Source organism: Manis javanica, chromosome 17, assembly GCF_040802235.1.
Source record: "Manis javanica isolate MJ-LG chromosome 17, MJ_LKY, whole genome shotgun sequence".
In the NCBI taxonomy this organism is placed as follows: domain Eukaryota; kingdom Metazoa; phylum Chordata; class Mammalia; order Pholidota; family Manidae; genus Manis; species Manis javanica.
Genome location: NC_133172.1, coordinates 17982375 through 18006410, shown reverse-complemented (window position 1 = coordinate 18006410; position 24036 = coordinate 17982375). Strand labels below are relative to the sequence as shown.

Below are 24036 nucleotides of genomic sequence, written 5' to 3'. Positions count from 1 at the left end.
TTCTCCTAACACCTGATACTTGAAAGACCCTTGAGAGGCCCACAGACCCATTGCAGATGTGCTATTTAATTTCTTTTTTTAATAGCAAAACACCCCACAAGGGCTAGAAGGGTGGAGACATTTGAGAGAAACAGCATAAATTGAGAAATCAGGCATTATAGAGAGGCAGCTGTTAATCTTTCTTCCAGGAAGCTCACCTGGATTACATCAGCCCATGGCACCTTCTTCTTTTCTCAGTTCTCATGCAGCACTTGAAGCTGGACTCAGCTTCTCCCCCAAATCTGCTATCTCACTGGTGATGCCATAGTATCCTAGTGATGCTGGGGTTCTTGTTCGCTGAGTCGAAGAATGAACTTCGCAAACACTCAAGGTAGGAGAGTGAGGCAGAGGCTTTTATTTAGAGATAAAGTGAGAGGAAAGAGCTCATGGGTCAGGCCACCAGGGGACAAGAGAGTACGGGGTGGTGTGTTGTCTAGGGGTTTTATAGGTGGTTAAAGACAAAGGGCTAGGAATGCACACCTGCTAAGTGGTTCCAAAATGTTTCTCTTCAAAGAGACATTAAGTTTCTTATTAGTCTTCCTGGTTATTTACAAGAAATTTACTGCTCTGATTTCCTCCCAGGATAGCAGAGTTCTGGTCTGGGAGTGTATCACTCAAGACTGCCTGCTTTGCTCCCAAGGCAGGCTGAGTTGTTGTCTGTTTGTTAAAGAGTATGTTAAGAAACTTACCTTTTAACTAACTGGGTTTTAAAATGCAATCTTATTTTCAAGATGCTATCCTTCCTGTTTTTTACTAAGTTGTGTTGGGCTTGCTTGTTAAATTGTGCAGGATGCAAATCACTTGATTAGGGCTGGAGGAAGAAAAGCAGCATCTGAGTAAAGTCAGAAAAATAAGCTGGGCCTCCCAGCAGGCCAAAGCAAATCTCACAATGAATTATCTTGCTTTGTTTTTTCTGGAGGCCCTCACCCTACTCTGTCTAAGCCCATGGTCCCTGTCTCACTAGTCCGTGGGTCAGAGACTCAGCAGCTCTGGGATGTCTCCTTGGCTCTTTACACCCAGAGTCCCACATTGTTATCAGCATTTTCCCCCAAAGCTGCTCCTTCTCTTATGTCCTGTGGATAAAATGAGAGTTCCTGTGGCCAGTATTCTCACCTGGCTGTGGTTGACTAGCTCACTGCACACCTGTGGGCAATACATGCCTGTTGACTCTATATAAAGAGCTCCGCCCAGTGCTCTGGGTGCCCCACGGTGGCGGGGCTGCAAGGCTGCAGGAGAGCAGAGCAGAGGCTGGAGTGGTGGCAGCGCCGAGGACAGAGGCCCGGAGGACGGCTGGCTGTGCGGGACAGAGGAGCCCAGAGGCAGAGACCGGATTGCTGCATGCAGACTCACTCGTGAGTGAATGGGATTTTAGTGACTGACCTGCCACCTGGAAATAAAGTTGGGTATAACCCTTCCACCCCAAGAACGTTTTGCTGTCATTTTCTTTGGTCACATTGAATCCATAGCGAACTTGCCTGGGGCTGAAACCCATTGGCAAGACAGTCCCCATTTCAAGGTTTGTTCCACCCAGAGCCCCGGATATCACCCTGGATGCCCCTCCCTTCAGCTGATCAACCTCATGACCCATTCACTCAGTCTCTTCTGCTCCACAGTCCTGTGGTCCAGCACTGTCCTCACCCACTGCTCCACCCCCCTCCTGGACTTCCCAGCTTCATATTTCACCCCATCACCATTACCCACATACTCCCAAGTCTTTAAAGAATCAGTCTCTATAATGGAATGTAAAGAGTGGGGACTTAGTCAAGCAGGTTGAATGAAAGGTCCATTTCTCAGGGCCCTGAGGCTGAGTGAGTTCTCCAGAATCAAGCCAGTGCTTTCTGGGGCACCCCACAGCCCTCCCAGACTCTGTGCTCCCAGTTAATCCACCCCTGCTGCTTATTTTCTACCATACCACTTGGTGATGCGTCTATGTCCTTCACTGAACTGAGCTCTGTAACATGGTGACTGGGGCTGTCTCAGCCACTGTGGTGTCCCCAGCACAGAGTCAGCTCATAATGTTATGGAATGGTAAGGACCAACGAACACCTGGAAGAATGCATGCCAGGGAAACATTAGGGTCATGCTATTAGCCCTCTAGCCCTCACTCAGACCTAGGACACCCTGTTCCTGAAATCTGAGCACCAAGTTCAGCATCTTCTCGCCTGGTTCTCTTCCTAAGATGAAAGTCCCACTTTGTCAAGAAAATCAGTGCAGGCATTAGGGACTGTCTTTTAGGGGACAGCTGGTAGTAAGCAAGAGAACGCGGAAAACAAGGGATCCACTGTTTCTCCACGTCCAATGGGACCCAGCTCGGAGGAGTGAGAAACTGGACAGCTCTGCTGAGGCACGGAGCCGGGAGCATCCTGGAGGACTCTGCCCGGCAACCGAGGACGCCAGTGCCGGCGCATGCTTGACGTCAGAGGCAGGCGCCACACTTGAAAGGATGTGAGAGGCGGCGGCCGCGGCGCTGTCATGGAGTTGGTGCAGGAAGCGCGGGAACTGGGTTGCTGGGCGGCCGAAGAGATGCGAGCGCCGGTGGCCGCCCGGCCCTCGGAGTCGACGCTGCGCAGGTGAGGTCGCTCCCCACGCTGGAGATAGTCTCCAAGACTGAGAACCCCACACCTCACTGAAGACTCGCCTTCCTCTCCCTCCTTCCCTCCGCCCCAGTGGGAATGACTCCCGAGGGCGTCCCCTTACCCCCAGGGGTAGTATATCCGGGACGAGGATCCTGGATTGAGTGAGGACGCTCTGGCGGTGACCCACACACTCCCATCCCCACCCCGTGAGGCCTCCCAGAGGGAGGACCCTAGCGCCAGTGAGGATTCTCCCGAGAGTTAATGAAGCTCCCTTCCCGTGTGGAAATAAGATCTCCGGGGTAAGGCCGTCCCGCGGCACCTCACCACCTCCACCCACCCTAGCCAGTGAGGACACTCTGGAGTTAGCAAATACTATCCCATTGGAGACTGAGTCTGTAGGAGAGGTGCCTCAACTGGTAATCAGAGAAAACTTCTGGCAGTATACACCCCACTCCCACCTCTGGAAGTGGCTGACTAGCCTTCTCCCAGGAGAAAGGAGCACCCCACCAAGGAATGAGAATACTCCCGACACCCAGGAGGACACACTCTCAGTGACCAAGAACTCCCCAGGAGGAAATATATTACCCCTCTTGCCCCCAGAAGTATGAACCTTCCCTCCCACAGAAGTGAGAATTCCCTAGTAAAGACCTTCCCGACCACCACCACCTGGGAATGAGGATCCTCTGCCTTGTGTGATGTCCCAGTCATACTTTTATATGCTCTCCCCACAGGCTGTGTCTGGGCCAGGGGGCTGACATCTGGGCCTATGTCTTACGGCATGTGCACAGCCAGAGGTGAGCCAGGCTACATGAGGGAGGCTGTGGTGGGGAAGGGACATAGCCAAGAGCCACAGTAACTTCTCATCTTCCTACCTCTCCATTATAGGAGTGTCAAGAAGATACGGGGAAACCTGCTCTGGTAACTGATCCTCAAAGCTATCCCTTCCATCTTCCGCAGTCCCATCCAGCTGTATCCCCACCAATAGCTTTGTATCTCCCGTATCCTTTTAAAAGTCTCTGTCATCCCCTAACTCTGGCCTCATTTCCTCAGGTATGGCTACCAGGACAGTCCAGAGGTGAGACACATGTGCTGCAAGATTTTGTTCCATCCAAAAACAGGACTTGCAGATTTCTGCTCTAGGCCCAGCCTTGTGCTGGGTGATGCTGAGGACAGTGGAGCACAAGACAGTCCTACCCCTGCACTCATGGGCCTTACAATTCAGGGGGAGACAGGCATGAGCTGGCGGCTGGGGTACATGGGCATGAGGCATAAAAGCTGGTGAGGGGAGATGGGAGATGGGACTGGTTTGGGAAAGACATTGAAGCCAGTGTGGGACCCAGTGTGAAAGGGGCCCAGGTGACATCTAGGGGGAGGCTTCCAGGAGACCTTGGGACTCCTGCATGTGGAGTTCAGTGGGGAGATGAGGACTTGAACAGAGGTGTAGTGTCATCAGCACAGACAGGAACCAGGTTGGGAGGGTACGTGAGACAATCCCAGGAGGAAGGAAGAGGCCAGGATAGTCCCCTGGTGCTCTGGGCTTAGAGGTGCAAAGAAACTGCTTAGGAAAAACCCTCTACGCCATCCACCTGGACAGGTGAGGAGACTGGTCTTCCACAAAGGACAGTCAGAAAAGCCCCAGTAAGGCCATGCCTGACCCTGTACCTAATTCCACCAGGCCCGTCAGAAGTTGGAGCTGGAAGCCACTGTTGCCCGCCTTCGGGCAGAGATCCGGGAGTTAGACCAGAGCCTGGAGCTGATGGAACAAGAGACAGAAGCTCAGGGTGACCTGTGGGGCTGGGCAGATGGGCACCAGAATTGGGATAGGGGAAGTGCTGATGGCCACTGCTGTACCTCCCACAGATGTGGCCATGGAGCAGGCCCTGAAGAGCATGCAAGACACCCAGCATCGTGCTCTCCTCCTCCAGGCCCGAGCTGGGGCCATGCGAAGACAGCAGCGTGGGCTCCAAGATGCCATGCAAAGGCTGCAGAATCAGCACAAGCGCCTGCAGGATATAGAGAGGTCAGCTTCAGGTGTCCAGAGACCAGCCCTTGCCAGCCTGGGCAGACAGACATTCTCTTTAGAGACCCCAGTGCTCTGCACTGATCCCTTCTTGGGTTCCAGAATTTTGAACTCCACTCCTTAGGATTTAATGTCCGTGAGGCCAGGAAGTTTTGTCCTTTCAGCCACCTGTATTTCTAGTGCCTAAAATAGTGTCCAGAAAACCAGTGCTAGGGAAAGAACAGTAAGCAAGGGACAAGTCCTTACCTTCCTGGAGCTTCTGCTCTGATGCAGAGGAGACAGATGGTAGAATAGGAAGCAGACCCACCCTATCATCTCAGGTAAAGATAAGTGCTGTGAAGAAAGGTGATGTGATAGGAAGGGAGAAGGAAAGTGCCTCTCAGTAAGATGGGCAGAGAAGGCCTCTCTGAGGAGGGAATGTTTAAGTTGAGGTAGGAATTTCCATGGAAAGGAACAACAGCAAGAGCAGAGGCCCAGAGCTTGGCATGCAGGAAGAGCAGCCAAGGCCAATTCAGCTTAAATCTCACAGGCACAAGGGAGAGGATGAGGAGGCAGGGTTGGAGAGGTGGGTAGAGTGCCGTGGAGGCACTAGAATCTTACTCTGAGGCTGGGTTCCTGCCCTCTCTTGGCCACTTACAGCTCTGTGACCTTGGGCACAGCATTTCATTTCTTTGTGCCTCCGTTTGTGAGCTCTATGGAATGGGGATAATATACCTATTTTATAGTGCAGGTATGATAGATCATGTGAAGTGCTTAGAAGAGCTCCCAGTACCCAGTGTGGTCATTCTGGGTGTGATGAGAAAACATCACATTGTTTTCGAGGGTTTTGAGCAGAAAAATTACATTATCTGTCTGAGGGTTTAATAGGATCATTGACTACTGGGTAGAGAACAGACTTCAGGGGATGAGAGCAGGGAGACCAGTGAGGAGACTAATGCAGTCATACAGCCAGGAGATGACAATGGCCTAATTTTGGAGGTGGCCCCTGACATGCAGGCTCAGTGATCCCTGTCACTAACCTTGCTGGGACCCCAGTACCAACTGCGCTCCTCTCTCCAGGAAGGCCAAGGAGGATATGACTTTTGGACCCTTGGCATCAGCAGCCCTGGGTCTGGAGCCTGTGGTCCTGGTAAGAGTCCTGAGTCATGGGGAAGGGTGGGGAGTCTGGGTTCAGGTGGAGCCCTGCATTTCCCTCAGGCCCCATATACCTCTTCCCAGGGTGATGTCCGAACAGCCTGTACCCTCCGGACCCAGTTCCTGCAGCACCTCCTGATTCCTCAAGCCAAGAGAAGCAGTGTCCCGTAAGTCACCCAGGTCCCACAGAACCTGGCCTCTCTGGGGTGTTACTTGTCTGTGAATTCCTCAGACACTGGGCTTCTGGGCTGTGTTAGTCCCAGGCGCTGCCCTGCCAGGGCTGGGGAGGGGGGACAGAAGCCCATCACAAACAGTGACAACCCAAGTGGTTAGGGTGTTGGGGGTCGGGAAGCCCAAGAAGCTCTGGGTAGCCAGAGGAGACGCCCCACCCAGCAAAGGCAGAGGACGGGTTCTTTACTGAAGAGGCTTAGCAAGGGTAAAAGGTTGAGAGGGTGTTTCAGACAAACAGTACATGTGAAAGGCCGCATGGCTGGTGGGTTGGTATAAATGGGGAACTCATTTTAGCAGTCATAGCTGGACTTGGTTTCCTCTCCTTTAAAATGAGCACAGGGACAGCCTCTACCTTGTAAGGTGGTGGTGATCATTATTAGAGGGAGAATTGATGTGCCTTGTAAAATTCTCTGTCCTCTTTCCCAACCCCACAGAACCGCTCAAGATGACCACTTTGGAACTTCCTACCAGCAGTGGCTGAGCTCAGTGGAGGTGAGAAGGCTCTCAGGAAGGCCACCGCTCTGCCCCACGAGCAAACCTCAGAGTGCCAGGACCCAACTCTTGATCCCTGCCCCCACTAGACACTGCTGACAAACCACCCACCCGGCCACATCCTGGCCGCCCTGGAGCACCTGGCTGCAGAGAGGGAAGCAGAGATTCGGTCCTTGTGTAGTCCAGATGGGTTCCAAGATCCGGAGATGGCCAGGTGTGGAGTGGATGCTCCCAGTCAGGGCAGGGCAGGTGGATGGGTGAGCTGGGACAGGGGTCCCAGGCACAGTGACCTGCTGATGGGGGCAGAACTGAAACTCAGTGACCAAGTCTGGCAGGTGGGCTGACATTGGCTACCCGCAAGGACCCAGGCAAGGGCATGGACTCCTCCCTCAGCAGTTTCACTCCACCCCCAGGACCCAGGCATCAGACCAGTCAGACTCCAGCCAGGCCCTGCCATCCATGGTGCATCTTATGCAGGTGACTGCCAGACATTCTCTCCAGAACTCCATCACCTTCCCATCCCAAGACCCAATCAATACCCTTACCCCCAGGGACCATGCCCACCCTGACTTTGTACCCTTGCCCCAGGAGGGCTGGAGGGCTGTGGGTGTGCATGTCACCCAACGGGGACCCCTCCTGATGGAGCGTCAAATCCTGACCCGGCGCCTCCACGGCCTGATGGAGGAAGTGGAGAGATGTACCCTGGGATCCATCGAGAGGTGAGGGCCTCCCTCGTCAGGACTCTAGGCCATCTCTCTCCCAGGGCTTTGGAGATGCCGGCTTTCTCTGCCCCTGTGGGTCCTATCTCTGGCTCTGCCTCCCTGCTCTTCCAGCTTGTCTCCTTGTGTTTGTGGCTCCTTGTGCATCCTTGCACATATGATCCCCCTTCTCTCTGCTGTGAGTCTTGGTCACCTTCTCCTTTGTTCTGCTTATGCTCCAGGCAGGCTCTGCTGCTAGGGCTCCGGCGCTGTGGCCTGTGGGCAGAGCTCAAGGCCCTGCACGCCCAGAGCCAGGAGCTGGAGGAGGCGGCTGGGTGGCGGCAACTTCTGCTGCAGGAGCTGCAGGCCAAACAGCAACGGATCCTGCACTGGCGTCAACTAGTGGTGAGGCGGGACTCCGAGAGGAGCGGCTGGGCCTGGTTGAGGGTCAGCATGAGGCTAGGAGCCTTATAAGCCAGAACTGGGCCTCCTGGTGGTAGGGAGGAGCCCAGGGTGAGTCACCCAAGGGGAAGTAGGACCTGTGCAAAGGAGAGCGCACAGCCAGAGGCAGGAGGCGGAAGAAAAAGCAGCCCCTCTTGGTGGCCTCCTGGTTGTCCAGGAGGAGACACAGGAACAGGTCCGCCTGCTCATCAAGGGCAACTCAGCCAGCAAGACGCGCCTGTGCCGGAGCCCTGGGGAGGTGAGATGGGAGTTGGGGTGAGGTCTGGTAGGACCAGGTACCCAACACGGGGCTGCCCTTCCAATCCCTTCCCTTTGCACAGGTACTGGCTCTGGTTCAGCGAAAAGTGGTCCCCACATCTGAGGCAGTGGCACCACGGAGTCAGGAGCTACTTCGCTGTCTGGAGGAGGAAGCCCAGCTTCTTCCTCACCTGCTACTGGGCACCCTGCTGCGGCACAGCCCTGGAGGGTGAGACGGGCCATCCCCTCTATCTCCTCCTGTGGATGACTGTCATTCCATGGGCCCACCTCAAAAAAATAATCTCAGGGCTCCCATGTTCTCAGGCTGCCAGACCTCACCCTCAGGTCCCCCCTGCCCCCCTCTGGAGTCCTAGTCAACCAGACCCACCTCCACTCTCCCTGGCCTCCCAAGCACACCTCAGCCCCCAGAGCCTCTGGAACCCCACCCTCCTTTTCAGTGCCCCACCCAACCTGGACTTTCCCTCTAGGTTGCAGCCCCTGCCCACAATCCTGCCATCCATCTACCAGCTGCATCCTGCATCCCCAAAGGGCTCCAGCCTCCTAGAACTGAGCCACACACTGGGGCTGCCTACAGGGAAGGTGAGCGCCGGTCCCCTAGGACCTGTCTTTCCAGCCGTACCCTGCCCAAGGTGACTATCCCCTCCCCTCCCTCCAGGCTCCAGAGCTTCTCCTCCCAAAGGCGGCTGCTCTCCACCAGGACCTTCTGTTCCTCCAGGACCAGCGGAGTCTCCGGTGCTGGGATCTGCTCCACATGACAACCAGCCTGCCACTAGGACCATCCACCCAAGGTAAGTCTGCCCTGCTTCCATACCCAGAATCCCTGCCTAGTCCCAGGCCCAGAAGAAATCACACCACTCATCTCCAACACAGTGCCTACTGCGTGCTGAGGGCTTAGGCACGTTTACTAGTTCCATCTGCACAGCAGCCCTGAGGGTTAGCACCGCCATTCTCCCCATTTTACACAGGTACAAACTGAAGCGCAGGGGCCTTGGTAGCTACACAGGTGGCAGAGCTAGGATTTGAATCCAGGCAGCCCGACATGGGTCTATGCACCTAACCACCAGGCAACACTGCCCATCAAATGGCCAAGTACTCATTTGTCACCGTCCAAGAGTATATCCAAGTGGTTCAAAGCTGGGCTGTGCAGTTAACCTACCTGGATGCTCTTCTCAGTCCTACCTCTTCCTTGCTGGGTGATCTCCCTGTGCCTCAGTTTCCTCCTCAGTGGAATAAGCATAATCATAGTACTTCACAGAAGTGCTGGGAAGACTCAGTCCGATGACCCAGCACAGAGAGCAGTCACAGCATGCAGGGAGCCCTACGTGTCTCCTGTGTGACGCAATCACCTTGTCTGCATGTGCACCGTCTCTTCCAGTCCTTACCATGAGGGCAGGGATTACTGACTATTCACACCCAGTTTACAGATGAGGAAACTAAAACTCAGAAAAGTCATTCATTCCTGGATTCGTTCAGCAGGCACTCACTGGGTACCTGCCAGGTGCTGCCCCAAGAGCTAAAGGGGGAGAGAGGCAAGAAGTGTCCAGCCCCAGGGCTTTCCCAATGGCAAAAGCAAAGTGTCAGAGGATAAAGAGTTGGAAGAGTTGAACTTGTGAGAATGAATCAGGGTGGCGTCAGCAAAGTAGGGAGAGATCATTTTTAGGCCTTTGAGTTTTGGGCTCCCTGCCCTCGCCATCTCCTGCGGGCAGGGAGCAGCGTGCGGGAATGGCCCCAGTTGGCTCAGCCTTGTCGCACCTCACAGGCATCTTGGACTTCAACAGAGTTCCCTGTGTTCCAAAAAGCAGTTCTGTTTTTTTTCTGCCTGGTTTCCTTCCCTTAGTAAATGACCCCACCCTCCTTGTCCAGGTGCTAAAACCAAAACCTTAGGAGTCATCCTTAGTTCCTCCCAGCCCCCAACCTCCCCCCATCTTCACCCTGTCAGCAAGCCCTGTGGGCCCCTCCCCAGAGTGCCCCAGTCTGCCCCCACCCCACCAGCCTGTGGCTCAGGTAGTCACACCTGACTGCAAGAGAGCAACTGAGGAAGGGCAAGTGTGGTGCCCAAGGTCAGAAGGCAAGGAGGAGGTGGAGTCAGGATTCAGGCACAAGGGGTCTGACCACACTGCTCATCTGCCCTTGCTCTGAGCTGGGCCTGTGGAGAGGGATAGACCCAGTCATGATGCCCAGGGACAGATGCCACTGGAATGAAGGGCCACAGCCGTCTGAGGAGGAAGCCTCAGGGTAAGAAATGCTGGGAGGGGTTTCCAGGAGCAAAGATGGTGCCTCGAGTGTAGCCCTCTATTTAAAATCGCACCTCTGACAGCTGGCTTTATTTTTCTCCACATAAGTAATTTTCCAACATGCCAGATATTTTGCTGATGTGTCTGTGGTGGTTTTCTTGTCCTAGAACAACTCTCTGAAGGCTAGAGGGCAATTTTAAATAGGGCACCAGGGAGAATAAGTGAGTTTCGCTCAGGAGTAAAGAGCACTGGTCCCGTAATGCAAACCCTCAAGTACGAGGCGGAGGAGCTTGGACTCTTGGCAGCCTGGGGAGCCTTGGAGGGCTCCCAGCAGGAGAGGGGAAGGATCAGGTTTAGGGTTCAGGAAGGTCACTCTGACTGCCATCTAGAGGATAGACCAGAGTGGGAGGCTGAGTCCTGGCACCTAGGAGGGCGGCTGGGGAGAAGGAAGGAAGCAGGGAGGAAGATGAGGGCCATGGAGAATGATGGTCTTTTGGGGAGGGAGTTGCAGGATGAGGCCTGGAGGAGGATGGGCTGGCCTGGGAGAAGGGAGAGGAGAGACGCTGAGGTCAAGACTAAGTGACTGAAGATTTGGTGTCCAGTTGGCTGCAAGGCAGCAGGGAGCCAGAGGACTCGGTGCTGCCTCCCGGGTTTCTCACCTGCAGAGCTGCTGCAGACTCAGGCATCCCAGGAAAAGGAGCAGAAGGAGAACCTGGGACAGACTCTGAAGCGGCTGGAGAACCTGCTGAAACAAGCACTGGAGCGAGTCCCTGAGCTGCAGGGGGCTGTCGGGGACTGGTGAGGGGGCATTCATGGGGTGGGGTAAGCTGGGTGCGACAGGCAGGGGGAGGGTGGTGAGCTGGTGACAAGCAGGCCATGGCAGGGGGTGCCAGTGGGGTTCTGAAGGTCTAGCCCTTCAACACCATCCCCATCCCCAGGTGGGAGCAGCCTGGCCAAGCTGCCCTCTCCGGGGAGCTCTGCCAAGGCCTGTCCCTGCCCCAGTGGCAGCTGCGCTGGGCCCAGGCCCAAGGCGCCCTGCAGCAGCTCTGCGGATGAAGACATGGCGCAGACAGGAGTCTAGAGCTTCACATTTGTTCACCAAAACCTCAGCTCCCTCATTCACAAGACCTGTGGACGAAAGCATCACCCAGATGTGTCGGCCTATCCAGAAGTCTCTACTCACACCTTCCGTCCCTCTCAACTACCTTGCCTCTGTCCCTTCATCCCACCAAGGCCAAAAGAATGGGATGCTCTGGACCCCATCCCAGGTCCCCCAAAACTCCCCTCATTACTTGCACCCTCAGCAAAAATTGACTGAGCACCTGCTGTAAACACTGAGGATCGAGGATTAACAAAATGGACAGAAGTCCCAGCCTTCAGGGAGTTGTCATTGTAGGGACAGGGAAACAGACCACCAGCAAGATAAGCAAAATGCCCAGCATGTTGGAAGATAACTATAAAGCAGGCTGTAGGAGGTGTGATTTTTAAATGCAGGGCTGCACAGCAAAGGCCACACTCTGTAAAGGCAATGAGAGAGAAGCACATGAGTACCCGAGGAGGGCTTGCACGGGAGGGACTCAAGCTTGTACAAAGGCCCAGAGTTTGGGGGGAGCAGGTGTTAAGAGATGAGATTGTCTTCTAGTTTTTATCCAGTTTCTTTTTTTACCCTTAAATCTGAACCATTTGAAATTCATCCGAATGGATCTGATTTTTTCATATATGTATATCCCAATAGCACTCCTTAAATTTCTGTCAGAGCAGTGGTTGCCTCTGAAGGAGGGGTGGGTGTCAGGTATGAGCCAAGGAAGAGACCAGGAAACTTCCCAGAGCTGGAAGTTGAAGGTGGTGTGGGTCATACAGGTAAATAAATTTGTTAGAACTCATCTAGTAGTACTCTTAAGGTCTGTGCATTTCACTGTGTGAATTATTCTTCAATTTATAAAGTTAAACTTTACCCACCTAAGCTTTATAATAAAGTAAAACTTCAGATGATTTGAGACACCACCTTTTCATACAGTAAATTTCCATGATTAATCAAGCTATCTGGGTTCTCTCCAAGCCCACTGTCTGTCTGACTCTGCCATCCCGAGTGTTTTAACTATAAAGGCTTTGTAATAACGTTTTAGTCAAATGGCTGGCTGCTGCCTTGCTCCTATTTTCCAAGGCATCCCTTCTCTTCTTGCTAATTTTTTCTCTCAGAATGAAATGAACCTTAGACTCAACTTGCCTGGCTCCAGAAAAAAGACAAACGTGGATGGGAGTTTAATTGGGGTTGCAGTAAGCCTACAAATGAAAGAGATTTGACATGGTTGTGATCTTAAACCTAGCCTCCCACCTCTCTTCTCACAACAACTCTTTTGGCCTCCAGAGCACCCTCATTCTCCCAATTCACCTTCTACCCTGATTGTCCTTTCCTGGCCTTCACAAATTTGCTTGCCTTCGTACCACCTTTGTGTTCCCTGTATCTCAGCTCCCAGGCCACACCTCCCTACTGAACATGAGGGTCCTTATTCCTCTCCCTGTTTAACTTTTCTCCATAGCATCCTTGTCTTCTAACATACTATGTGCTTCACTTCATTTAACTTCTGTTGTCATCCTCAGATAGAATGTGAGCTTCATGATGGTGAAATCCTCTATAAACTAGAAGTTGGGCAAACTTGCCTAAATAAGATTCAAAATACAGATGCAAAAAGGGGAAATACTGACAATGATAAAAACGAACAAAGTAAAAAGAAATGACAAGGGGGAAAGTTTGTAATTTACATCTTAAAGGGATGAACATGTGCACTCAAGCAGGTGCAGTCTAAAATGGGAAGGGAAAATCCCAAGTCCATAGAAAAGTGGGCAAAATTTATAATGGACAGTTCTGAGAAAATACTTTCAATCATAGTAAGAGAAAAGCAGTAAGAGAAAACCCCACTTTGATACATTTCCCACCTATCAGACGGAAAAAGAAACCAGAAATTTTGGCAGCTTGCTCTGTTGGCAAGACTGTATGGAAAACAGCCTCTGATACATCAGGACATGCAATATGGAACCACCTATGGGATAATCTCCAGCAAAAGTACATATGCATTTACTCTTTGCTCAAACAACCCCATCTGCAGGAATCTATCCCAAAGACATACTGGGTGAAGTACAAGTTGTAAGACCTTACACAAAACCACTAGACCATACCTTCAGGGAGTAAGGTGGGGACTTTCAGATTAAAAGACTAGACAACCAAGCCCAGTGCAGGATCCTGATTGAATTGTGGACTTTTTAAAAAGTGTTTGAAAGCATATTTTGGGGATAACTGAGGAAATTCAAACATGGAAAATATGTATATTAGGAAATATTGTATGCTTGTTAAATTTCTTTGGTGGAGATAATGGTATTGTAGTTAAGTGAGAGAATGTTCTGAGGATGTGTGCTGAAGTCTTAAGGATGATGTCTGCAACTTACTTTCAAATAGTTAAGGACAGGACAAAACAAGATAGAAGGGACAGAGATGGAAGCCAGACATTTCTGAATGTACATTATTTCATACTTTTTACTGTGGAAACATCTAATTGTTAATTTTATAAAATGAGAAAAATTAAAATTCCTAAAAATTGAAACAAATGAGCCTAACTATATCAAGTTGGTAGCACAACTGATTCAGATAAGAATTTTCAGGTGATGCTCAAACAGTACTTCTATTTGATGCCTCCAGAGGTACATGTATACAAAGGAAAAAACTGCAGTGAAATCTTAAACTACATTCAATAGTCTTACTGTTTTTAACTATTGGTGTTTTTATTTTGATAAAAATATATTGTTTAAGATTTTGAGACCCTCCATTATATATTTTGAAATTATATGTTAGACTAAAGCAAATAAGTAGTTATGCTAGTGTTACTGGTGGCCAAGAGGTTTTAATGTAAATGAAGCAATACAAATATAAAATCAAAGAAGTAAACCTTCTGTAGTATTTCATGTGAATTGGAAACACCAGAATGAATTCATGGGTTCCTCTCTTTCTAAAAAATATTTCCCTAGCTAATTTCACAGAAAAGGCCTAGTAACAGTGAACAATCCTAGTGCCCAGACTGTGGTTTCCAAATACCATTTCTGACTAGAAGAAACCAGGGATCCTTGGGAAAATGGCTGATTCAGGTCTGGGGCAGGATATGTGCAAAATGAGTTTTAGGATCCTCCAAGACTACTGGGATTGAGTCAAAAGAACTCAGGAGTCAATCTGAAGGGGCTGTCACTGGCCAAAGATGTGATATTCTGAGCAGCAATTACAATGACTGCAATGATTTGTGAATGCTTGAAAAAGTTAAGTTCATATTGAAGCGTGCAAGGATCCAACTGACAATTTTTTTTCATAAAATAGGGAAAGAATCAAGCATGTCTTCTGTCTTTCCTGCATGTGAAAAAGTAAGTGGATTCCTGATAAGGGGGAAGTTATTTATGAAAGAATTACTAATAACTGCAGAGAGAATGATAAAATTTGAAACCACTCTTTCCCATACATTAATGAAGAAACAGATACAGGTAATGATGACCAAGGGCTGCTAAAACTATTAGTGGAAATGTTGGTTGGATTTCTTCAAATGAATGGACACTGCTGATCGCATCACCAAAGGAGGACAACCAGACATCATGTGATAGAGTGGGATGCATTACAACAGCACCACCATTAAAATACTCTTTCACCAAATTCAACCTAAATCTAATCAAACTGCTGTCACTACAATATATTAGAAAGGGGGAGAGGACAGTGAGGAACAAGTGAAACAATGTAATTAGTTAAATCCAAAATGTGTAGGACAATTAATACAGTTTCTTCAACACAGGGAAGGCAAAAAAAAATGGGGTGGCAGGAAAAAAAAAAGCAGGGGGAGGTAAATTTATATATTCAAAATGACTTAGTTTTAAAAGCTGGAACAATTTGAAAAACAAAACAACTAAAGTACTGAATTCTAACCCAGCATATAAAATATGAGTCCATACTAATATAAATGACTTAATAATTAAAAGGGGAATAGATAAATCCCTGTGCAGAAGAATTCCAAATAATTTATGTAGTTTATTCCACTCTCAAGGAGGTGGAGCTTAACTCTCCACTCCTTAGGTATGTCCTATACATGGTGACTCCATTCCAAAGACCACGGAAAGGGAGTTTTTTAAAAAGACAGGGTGGGGGTAGGGGAAGTAACTTTATAATGGAGAAACGCAGTAAAACACTACTTCAGCTAGTAGTCCCAAATTAACATCAACAGTGCTTAAGTCATGTTGATACCATGTCCCCTTGAAATGATATGATGAGAATTGCACTTTACTTCCCTGGTCTTTTCCCAAAAAAAACATTAACTCCAATCTAATGATGAGAAATGCATCAGACATTCCAAATGAGGAACATTTTACAAAATACATGACCAGTACTCTAAAAACTATCAAAATCATGAAAAATAACGGAAGTGTGAGAAATTGTCCCTGGCAAAAGGAGCCTGAGGAAATATCACAACTGAAAGTAATGTGTACCCTGGATGAACAAAAAAGGGAGATTAGGTAAAGAAACACTAAGGACATCAGAATAGAGTATGGACTGTAGTTAATAATAATGTTTTTAAAAAAGGGTCCTATTCTCTTCTGATTACATCTCTAGCACAGAAGCAAACAAAAGCCAGTATTTTAACAAAGTATTCATTTGTGCTAATTCAGACTGCACTTTCAAGAAGCCAAGGCAGCCAGTAAAATTGTTTTGAAAGGAAAAAGACCAACCAACCAAATGCAATGCTTAGACCTTTGAAGAAGGGAAAATTTAAACGTAGTCTGGCTGTTGGATGTGAGTAATTGATTTTCTTAGGTGTCAAAATGCTGCTTGTTTTTCTCTTAAACAGTCCTTATCTGTTAGACATCATGAAGCATTTATGGGTGAATTTATAGATATCTGGAATTTGCTTTAATATACGACCTTCCTCCAGCTAAATAGAGACGTGTAGATGAAACAAGGGTAAAATGATGAGTAATTATTGAGAGGCACATGGAGGTTCATCATATTCTCTCTACGGTTGTGTATTTTCTAAATATGCATAATAAAACATTTTGAGTACTACAAAGGAAAGGAGGGGTCATCTGTGTCCCAAGAACACGAGACCAAACCTACACACACGACCTGAGTTGACGATTCGACGTGTCTCCCGGCCTTTGCATGAACTACTCCTTCTACCCAGAACATCTCCCCGCGTCACCTAACTAGCGTTCAATGTCACTTCCTCCAGGAAGCCTGGGTCAGACGCCCTCTCTGAGCTTTCCTTTCGGTCTTTCTGGGAATCACTGTCTGGTAGCTCGTCCGTCTACACCACCATAGGAGCCACGGCCGCCAGCTTTCTCTAGCCTCGGCACAGCCCTGGGCTGATGCGGACTACAGTGTTTTTTCAAACTTCCGCAAAGGGCCTCGCTGTAACGTGGGAGGAGCCTCCGAGCTTTTCTGAGCTCTAAACGGTCGTTTTTACTTTAGGGACAGAACCAACTGACAGTACAGCGAACTCGTCAGGCTAAGCTCGTCCCTGAAGGCGTGGCCCCCTGTCTTTACAGCACTCCCAGAGACCCAGATTCTTCCACTGGTTCGTCTTTGCCCCACTTTGATTGGCCTACATTCCTCCTTGGGGGTAGGCCTTCCGGGTGTGGCCAGATTCTTATTGGTCTTTGTGCCAAAGGCTGTTGGCGTATGACGTCGCCGCAGGACGCCCGTCCCTTTCGCCTATACGTCATCCGCGGGCGCCCAATCTGACGAAACCAGAGAGTAGACAGCGGAACCGGCGGAGGCGGCTGAGTGCAGGCAGTAGTAGCGGCGACTGCGACGGCAGCAGCGATGGCCGGGGCGGGGCCGGCCCCGGGACTCCCCGGTGCAGGAGGACCAGTGGTCCCGGGCCCTGGCGCCGGCATCCCGGGCAAGAGCGGCGAGGAACGCTTGAAAGAGATGGAGGCAGAGATGGCCCTGTAAGGCCCGCGACAGGGCGCCACGAAAGCTGTCACAGTCAGGGCCGCCGAGCCCCTGGGGGCTCTAGGCTACGATAGGCATGACTTATGTCTCTGTCGTAGGGAAATGGGGACCTTCGGGACCGTGAGGGTGGGAGTAAGGAGAGGTTGGCAGGAGTGAATACGCTGTCGCGACATACCCAGCTTTCCAGAATTGATGCAAGGTCCTGAGCTGTTGTGTCTATCCTCTTCCCCCAGGTTTGAACAGGAAGTTCTAGGGGCTCCAGTAACCGGAATCCCAACTGCGGTGCCCACGGTCCCCACAGTGGAAGCGATGCAGGTCCCAGCAGCTCCTGTGATCCGCCCAATTATCGCGACCAACACATACCAGCAGGTACGACTGAACTGAGGCATGTAAGTCGGAGAGCAAAATGCCTGGAACACTGTGTGTGTATACCCAGCTATTTATAATGACATGTCGGCTTGTTGGTTAATTAGCATAACAAATATTTTATGTGCCAGACACTGACAACACAGTAATGACTAAAACAGTTTCACTGGCCTTTAGGATCTTGTATTATAGAACATGTTGTCCAGTGGAACTTTTCTGCAGTGTCTTTATTTTTACACAGTTCCTCAGTCTTACTGGTCACATTCAAGGGCTCAATAGCACAGTTGCATATCTGACATGTTCAAAGAACAGCAAGGAGAATAGTGTGGCTGGAGTGGAGTGACTAAGGCATAGAGTGGGAGGAGATGAGGACAGAGAGGTGGTAGAAACCAGATCTGGTAGGGCCTTGTGGGCCACTACAAGGACCTTGGTTTTTACTCTCAGATGGAAGCTGTTGAAGGATTTTAAGCAGAGGGGTGATATGATCCAAACTAGAGGTTAACAGGGTTGCTCTGGCTTTATTTGGAAAACATATTGTAGAGGGCAAAGGCAGAATGAAGGAGACTAAGGAAGAGGCCACCATAATAATCTAGGTGAGAGATAATGGTGGCTTGCACCAGGGTGGTGGCATAGAAGGTGGGAGGACAGGCTGGACATAATTGCAAATAGTGCTAAGTGCTTTGGGGTGGATGAAACAGTATGGTGTGAGAAGTTACTACTGGGAGTAGCTATGGACAGCTTTAGCTAGTGTGACCCAAAAACCTCCCTGAAAAGTGACATTTAGCTTAGACCAGTCCTAAAGGTTGACAGCCCCACACACTGCAAAGAATGAAACCCCTGGCCTCTGCACTGAGTCAGGCCCTCATCCCAACCTCCTCCCCAACAGGTCCAACAGACTCTGGAGGCCCGGGCAGCTGCTGCAGCCACAGTGATTTCTCCCATGGTGGGTGGCCCTCCTTTTGTGGGCCCAGGTAAGTAAGGAGTGGTGAGGTCAGGGAGCCAAGGGATAGCCTGTAGGGTGGTAAGAAGAGATGCCCAGGACTGCCTTCCGACAATCCTCATTTCTCCCTTCCCAACAGTTGGCTTTGGCCCTGGCGATCGGAGTCACCTGGACAGTCCAGAGGCTCGAGAAGCCATGTTCCTGCGACGAGCAGGTAGGTCTGGGGTCAGGGAATCCCACATTTAACCAATCACTCTTGTTCCAACTACTTCTGCCTCTCCCCTAAATCACTGCTCTAATCCACCCTCTTCATTTCATCCCTACCCTGATATTATCATCTTCCTAAAGTACAAACCTAATTATGTACCTTGTCCGTTTGGCCTTAGTAAAGCTTCACTTGATTATTACAAACCACCCCCTTGCTGTCACTCCTAGTCCCTACCATTTGTTATGTTCCTCTATAGCATTTAATACTTAATAACAAGCTATACAGTTTACTTATTTGTGGTTATCATCTTTGCTTCCTCTAAAATATTACCTCCATGAGGAGCAGAAGTCTTGGTGCTGGTCATATAAAAGGCATTCCATGTAGTTTGTTGATGGGATGAACAAACCATCAAATAAACACCAAGCTCCTCACCTGGCTGTCAGTACTGCACATCAACTGGCCCTTGCAGAGAGAGATCCCCATACCCTTCCCAGGAGCCTTTAACATTGCTGGGATGTGCCAGCTCTTGTTGAGGTCCCTTCTCTCCCCTGCTCACTGTCACCCAACTATAATTTTCCAAAACCTATCAACTAAACCAGAATCCAACTAACCAAAATCAACTAAAATCTATCCTCTCCACGTCATCTTACGTTTTGTTGTCGAGGGGATCTTTATACACACAATTTTTGTGACATTATTTCCTATGTGTATAAAAAGGGTATGTGTTCTGTAAAGTTCTAGTATAATCTCTATTAGTCAAACTAGTTAATTGTGTTACTTAAGTCCTGATATACTTTTTTATCTGCTGAGAAGTTTTATCATGTCTTAGTCTTTAGTATGGTTTTGATTAAAATGCAAAATAACCCAGTCACCCTACCCAGCTTCCAACCCTGGTGTGGCTCCCCTGTGCCCTCAGGAGGACATCAGCAGTTCAACCAACAAGGCTATGCTTGGATGCCTGCTGCTGACTTCATGACATTCTCTTATGATGCTCTCCAACTCCCGACTTCCTCTATTATAATTATTCTGAACTGAAAAGGGGAAAATTTTGTTTACAAATGTTCTCCTTGCCAGAAATATTTCCACTGTTTGCCTAGCCAGCGCTTCACTGTCCTTTGGGTCTCAGCTCACAGGTCCCCTTCTCCAAAAAGCCCTCTCAAGTACCCCCGGCTAAGTCAGAAGGCTCGTGGGCTCCCACCACTCCTAGTCCTGGTCACCCTGCCTGGGCAGTCCCCCACCCCAGCCCTGCTCACTGTGAGCTGTCATTCTCTGGCAGTGGGTCTGTTCCCTTCTACTCTGGACCAGGAACTCCCTCAGCCCTTTATCTTTTGATGTGTCCCTAGCATTGCCCAGGAACAGGCCAGGCCCATAGGAGATCCTCAGTGGTAAATTTTTGCTGAATGAGCAAATGAAAAGACCCTTGCATCTCCCATAAGGCTCCCTAGACTCTTCTCCAGGATTTCTCAGATGCTGAGAGTACCTACATATACACACACCTTGCCTCAAGCACCCCAGTCTCCCATGACACACACCCCCATCTCTCTCTCCCACAGCTGTGGCCCCACAGAGGGCCCCTATCCTGCGTCCAGCCTTCGTCCCCCACGTGCTACAGAGAGCAGGTGAGGGGCCAGGGTCATCATTCCTGCCACATACCCAACCCCCCAAGTCCTCCGACTCCACCACTAACACCCTGACAGATACTGCTCTTTCTTCTGCAGCAGGTGCTCCCCGCCCTCTGGCGCTGCGGCCCCCTCACCAGGCCCTCGTGGGCCCCCCTCTGCCTGGGCCTCCTGGACCACCTATGATGCTGCCACCGATGGCTCGGGCCCCAGGGGCACCCCTGAGCTCCATGGCCGCTCTGAGGCCTGCCCTGGTGAGTGTGGGCAGGTTGCTGACAATCAGAGGTGCAGTACATGGGGAGACCCTTGATCCTGGCCTGATGGGCTGTATTGAAGTCTGCCTTTCCCCTACCTTTTTGTGCCTCTGCCTTCTCACTTTTCGGCTCTGTCTCTGTCTTCCCTTATGTCTTTCTGTGGCTGAATCTTTGTTTTTCTCTTCTTTGTGAGGAAAGTGCAGAGAGAAAAACATGCTATGGGTGTGTTTCTGTCTCTATTTTTCCTTTGATTGTACCTTTCTGTTTTTTCTGTCTTGATGTCTTTCTTTGTCCCTATGTCTGTCTCTTATTTCTACCTGTGCGTTCTGTCCCCATCCCTGTCTACAATTAGAGACTCCTTTCTCTGTCTGGGTGTCTTTTGCCTGTTGTCTGGCCCCTCGGTGCTTGTTTTATTGTACAGGATGACAGATGGGAGTGATCTGAGCCTGTGAGCTGGCTCCCCCATCATTCCTACTCCTTGCCCACAGGAAGAGTCAGCAACACCCCGAGAGCTGGGCCTAGGCCTGGGGTTGGGCCTGAAAGAAAAGGAAGAGGCCGTGGTGGCAGCAGCAGCTGGGCTGGAGGAGGCTAGCACAGCAGTGGCTGTGGGGGCAGGAGGCACCCCAGCTGGCCCTGCAGTCATTGGGCCTAGCCTGCCACTTGCCCTGGCCATGCCTTTGCCTGAGCCTGAGCCCCTGCCCCTCCCGCTGGAAGTTGTACGAGGCCTACTACCCCCGCTACGCATTCCTGAGCTCCTGTCCCTGCGTCCACGACCCCGGCCCCCACGGCCTGAGCCACCCCCTGGCCTCATGGCTCTGGAGGTAAGCAGGGAACATAACAGTGGGGGGGCAGAAAGAACTGGGAGGGTATGCAGGAGCCCCTAGGATTCCACACACAGCCACACATGTAGTCTTCTATTGATGGAAGTAGGAGGGCCCCAGGAAATTGGAGGGGCTGGGAGGATGTAGGGGAGAGGGAGGCAGACACACATAACCCACACCCAGGAGCACATCCAGTCCTTTAAGTATGGAGAAAGGAGGGCCAGGAAACAAAGAAAAGTGGGAGAGCCCGAAAGGGCCAGTAGGTCCAGAAGACTCCAACACCAAGCCCTCTGTACCCCATCGCCTTTCCTCTGCAGGTCCCAGAGCCTCTGGGTGAGGACAAGAAGAAAGGAAAGCCAGAGAAACTGAAACGCTGCATTCGCACAGCAGCTGGGAGCAGCTGGGAGGACCCCAGCCTGCTAGAGTGGGATGCGGGTAAGTGGGACAAAGTATAGGGTCGGGCATTGCTCAGCCAGGGCAGGCGGAGCCCTTCTCTTTGAGGCAGACACAGGGAAAGTGAATCAGGTACTGCCTCCTCTCTGTAGGGTAGGCTGTGCTGTTAGCCCACCTCATGGAGGGCTAGACTGTGGCCCTGAGGAGCAGGCCCTCGCCTAGCCACTGAACAGAATTTGGTGGAGGGAATTGGCACCCAGGACCTTCTGAGCTCCGCTTTATTCATGAGGGGCAAGGTGGAAGAGCATTCTTTTTTCTGCCAACTTCTTATGGAAAAATTTAAACTTTGAATTTGCACAGTGAAGAGCCATATATCCACCACCTAGATTCAGCAATTAATATTTTGCTATATTCACTTTATCCCTGTATGTGTATGTATGTTTTTTTGGGGTTTTGTTCAATCAGTTGAAGCGAATTGGAAATGAAGTTTTCACTTCACTCCTAAGTACCTGTGTTCATCTCCTAAGAAAAGTGACATTCTCTTTAACATTATAATACCATTAACATATCTAGAATAGTAAACAATAATTCTGTATTCCTATTCCATTTATATTTATATTTCTCTAATTGTCCCCATACTATCTGTAATAGCTTTTTTCCCCCTGACCCAGGATGCATGCAGTTTTGTCTCTAGAATACCTTTTAATGGTCATGGTCCCCCTCCCACCACTTTGTCTTGTATATAATAGTTTTTTGAAGTGCCCAGCTGGTTGTCTTGTAAAAGGTCCCAACCTCTGAGTTTGTCAGATTATTTCTTCCTGGGATGGCCTAACTGTTCTCAAAGTGTCCTTAATCACCACAGAAGTTGTAGGATAACCACGGTGGTAGCTGAGGAAATGGACCTACCTTGTATCCCAGTCTGTAATTGCTGCCTTTTCTCAGGGGACCAGCTGTCCACGCAGGCCAGGGCCAGGGCAGGCTGTAGACCCTAGTTCTGTGACTGTGGGCAAGTCACTTAGCCTTTCCAACCCCATTTTCCTCATCTCCATCAAGGGGATAGTGGTATGTGCCTCGTGGAGGAAGGGATGCTTTGGGTTTGAGTATGTTCAGTCAAGGCTCAGTTTGAGCCCAGGTAAGTCTGCCTGAAATGGCAACCTGAGGTCAGCCTTGGAGAAGGATCGAGCAGTGTGTTCAGGTTTCAGGAACTCACGGAATTAGAGTGGGCTTTGCAGAGGAAGTAGAGCTGAGGAAAGATGAAGTCTTTGGTATTAGGGTGACATTGTGGGAGCCAGCAGGTGTCAGAGCCCAGGGGATGTCTATGGGGTGTCCAGATCACCAAGGGATGCTGGGGGCTCAGAGGGGAAACCAAGGCTGGGACAGAATTAGGGGCTTCATCGTGAAAGTGGGTGAGATGACTCTGGGTTGGGGAAGGGCACTGCAGTTAGGTAAAAGTGAGGATTCTGGAGCCAGATGCCTGTGTTCTTGTCCCGGCTCTGCTGTTACCCATGACTTCATTGTCTCTGTGCCTCAGTGTAAAGGTATCTGGCTTAACACATTTAAGCAAATGTGTGAAAGCCTCCTGAGTGCTTAGCAGAGAACCTAGCATGGGATAAATGCTATACAGGTGTTGGCTGTTCTTACTAAGAGAGCTCAGGCAGAGACTGCTGGGGACAGAGAGGGGAGAGGGCTTGGGGGATGCCTCCAGAGAAGGTGGGCCATTTAAATAAGGCAGACACTGGGCCAGGCTTCAGCGTCCTCTGACCTCCTCTCCCCCAACCACAGATGACTTCCGGATCTTCTGTGGAGATCTGGGCAATGAGGTGAATGATGACATCTTGGCCCGTGCTTTCAGCCGCTTCCCATCCTTCCTTAAGGCTAAGGTGATCCGTGACAAGCGCACAGGCAAGACCAAGGGCTATGGCTTCGTCAGCTTTAAGGACCCCAGTGACTATGTGCGCGCCATGCGTGAGATGAATGGTGGGTGAGGCCTCCCCTAGGGGCAGTGGGTGTGACAGGTATCTGGTCTAAGCCTGACCTTGAACCTTCCATTCCCACAGGGAAGTATGTGGGCTCGCGCCCCATCAAGCTACGCAAAAGCATGTGGAAGGACCGGAACCTGGATGTGGTCCGCAAGAAGCAGAAGGAGAAGAAAAAATTGGGCCTGAGATAGGGTCTGTGGCCAGGCAGCCGCTCCCACCTGGCCGGGTGCTGGCTCCTCCCCACAGTTTTTTTTGGAAAACCCCTAGCTATTCACCCACCCATCCTCCCCAAAACCAGTTTCAATAAATTTACCTTCATTTCCATCCCTGACTGGG

General features: G+C 50.4%; 2 protein-coding genes across 9 annotated transcripts; both read left to right on the top strand.

Moving 5' to 3' along the window:
• The first annotated feature begins 2452 nt into the window (after window positions 1-2452).
• On the top strand, window positions 2453-16960 carry HAUS5 (HAUS augmin like complex subunit 5). 6 transcript variants are annotated; one of them, XM_037021536.2, is made up of 20 exons: window positions 2453-2609; window positions 3347-3409; window positions 3501-3533; window positions 3666-3690; window positions 4291-4396; window positions 4476-4635; window positions 5695-5764; window positions 5854-5936; window positions 6435-6492; window positions 6582-6706; window positions 6906-6969; window positions 7081-7211; window positions 7433-7595; window positions 7810-7890; window positions 7973-8118; window positions 8378-8489; window positions 8566-8698; window positions 14505-14548; window positions 16635-16740; window positions 16834-16960. In XM_037021536.2, exons 1-20 carry the CDS (start codon window positions 2512-2514, stop codon window positions 16905-16907), a joined length of 1875 nt encoding a protein of 624 aa, XP_036877431.2. In that variant the 5' UTR covers window positions 2453-2511; the 3' UTR covers window positions 16908-16960. The 6 variants fall into 6 exon arrangements, with proteins under 6 accessions (XP_036877431.2, XP_036877429.2, XP_036877433.1 ...); XM_037021534.2 differs by having other exon boundaries at window positions 16635-16907; XM_037021538.2 differs by lacking the exon at window positions 16635-16740 and having other exon boundaries at window positions 16834-16863.
• RBM42 (RNA binding motif protein 42) lies at window positions 16923-24031 on the top strand. 3 transcript variants are annotated; one of them, XM_017667507.3, is made up of 10 exons: window positions 16923-17116; window positions 17354-17489; window positions 18373-18457; window positions 18566-18640; window positions 20188-20253; window positions 20353-20507; window positions 20996-21328; window positions 21646-21763; window positions 23504-23698; window positions 23779-24031. In XM_017667507.3, the coding sequence occupies exons 1-10, from the start codon at window positions 16989-16991 to the stop codon at window positions 23889-23891; spliced, it is 1404 nt and encodes a 467-aa protein (XP_017522996.1). In that variant the 5' UTR covers window positions 16923-16988; the 3' UTR covers window positions 23892-24031. The 3 variants fall into 3 exon arrangements, with proteins under 3 accessions (XP_017522996.1, XP_017522995.1, XP_017522997.1); XM_017667506.3 differs by having other exon boundaries at window positions 20332-20507; XM_017667508.3 differs by lacking the exon at window positions 20188-20253.
• Window positions 24032-24036: the final 5 nt, after the last annotated feature.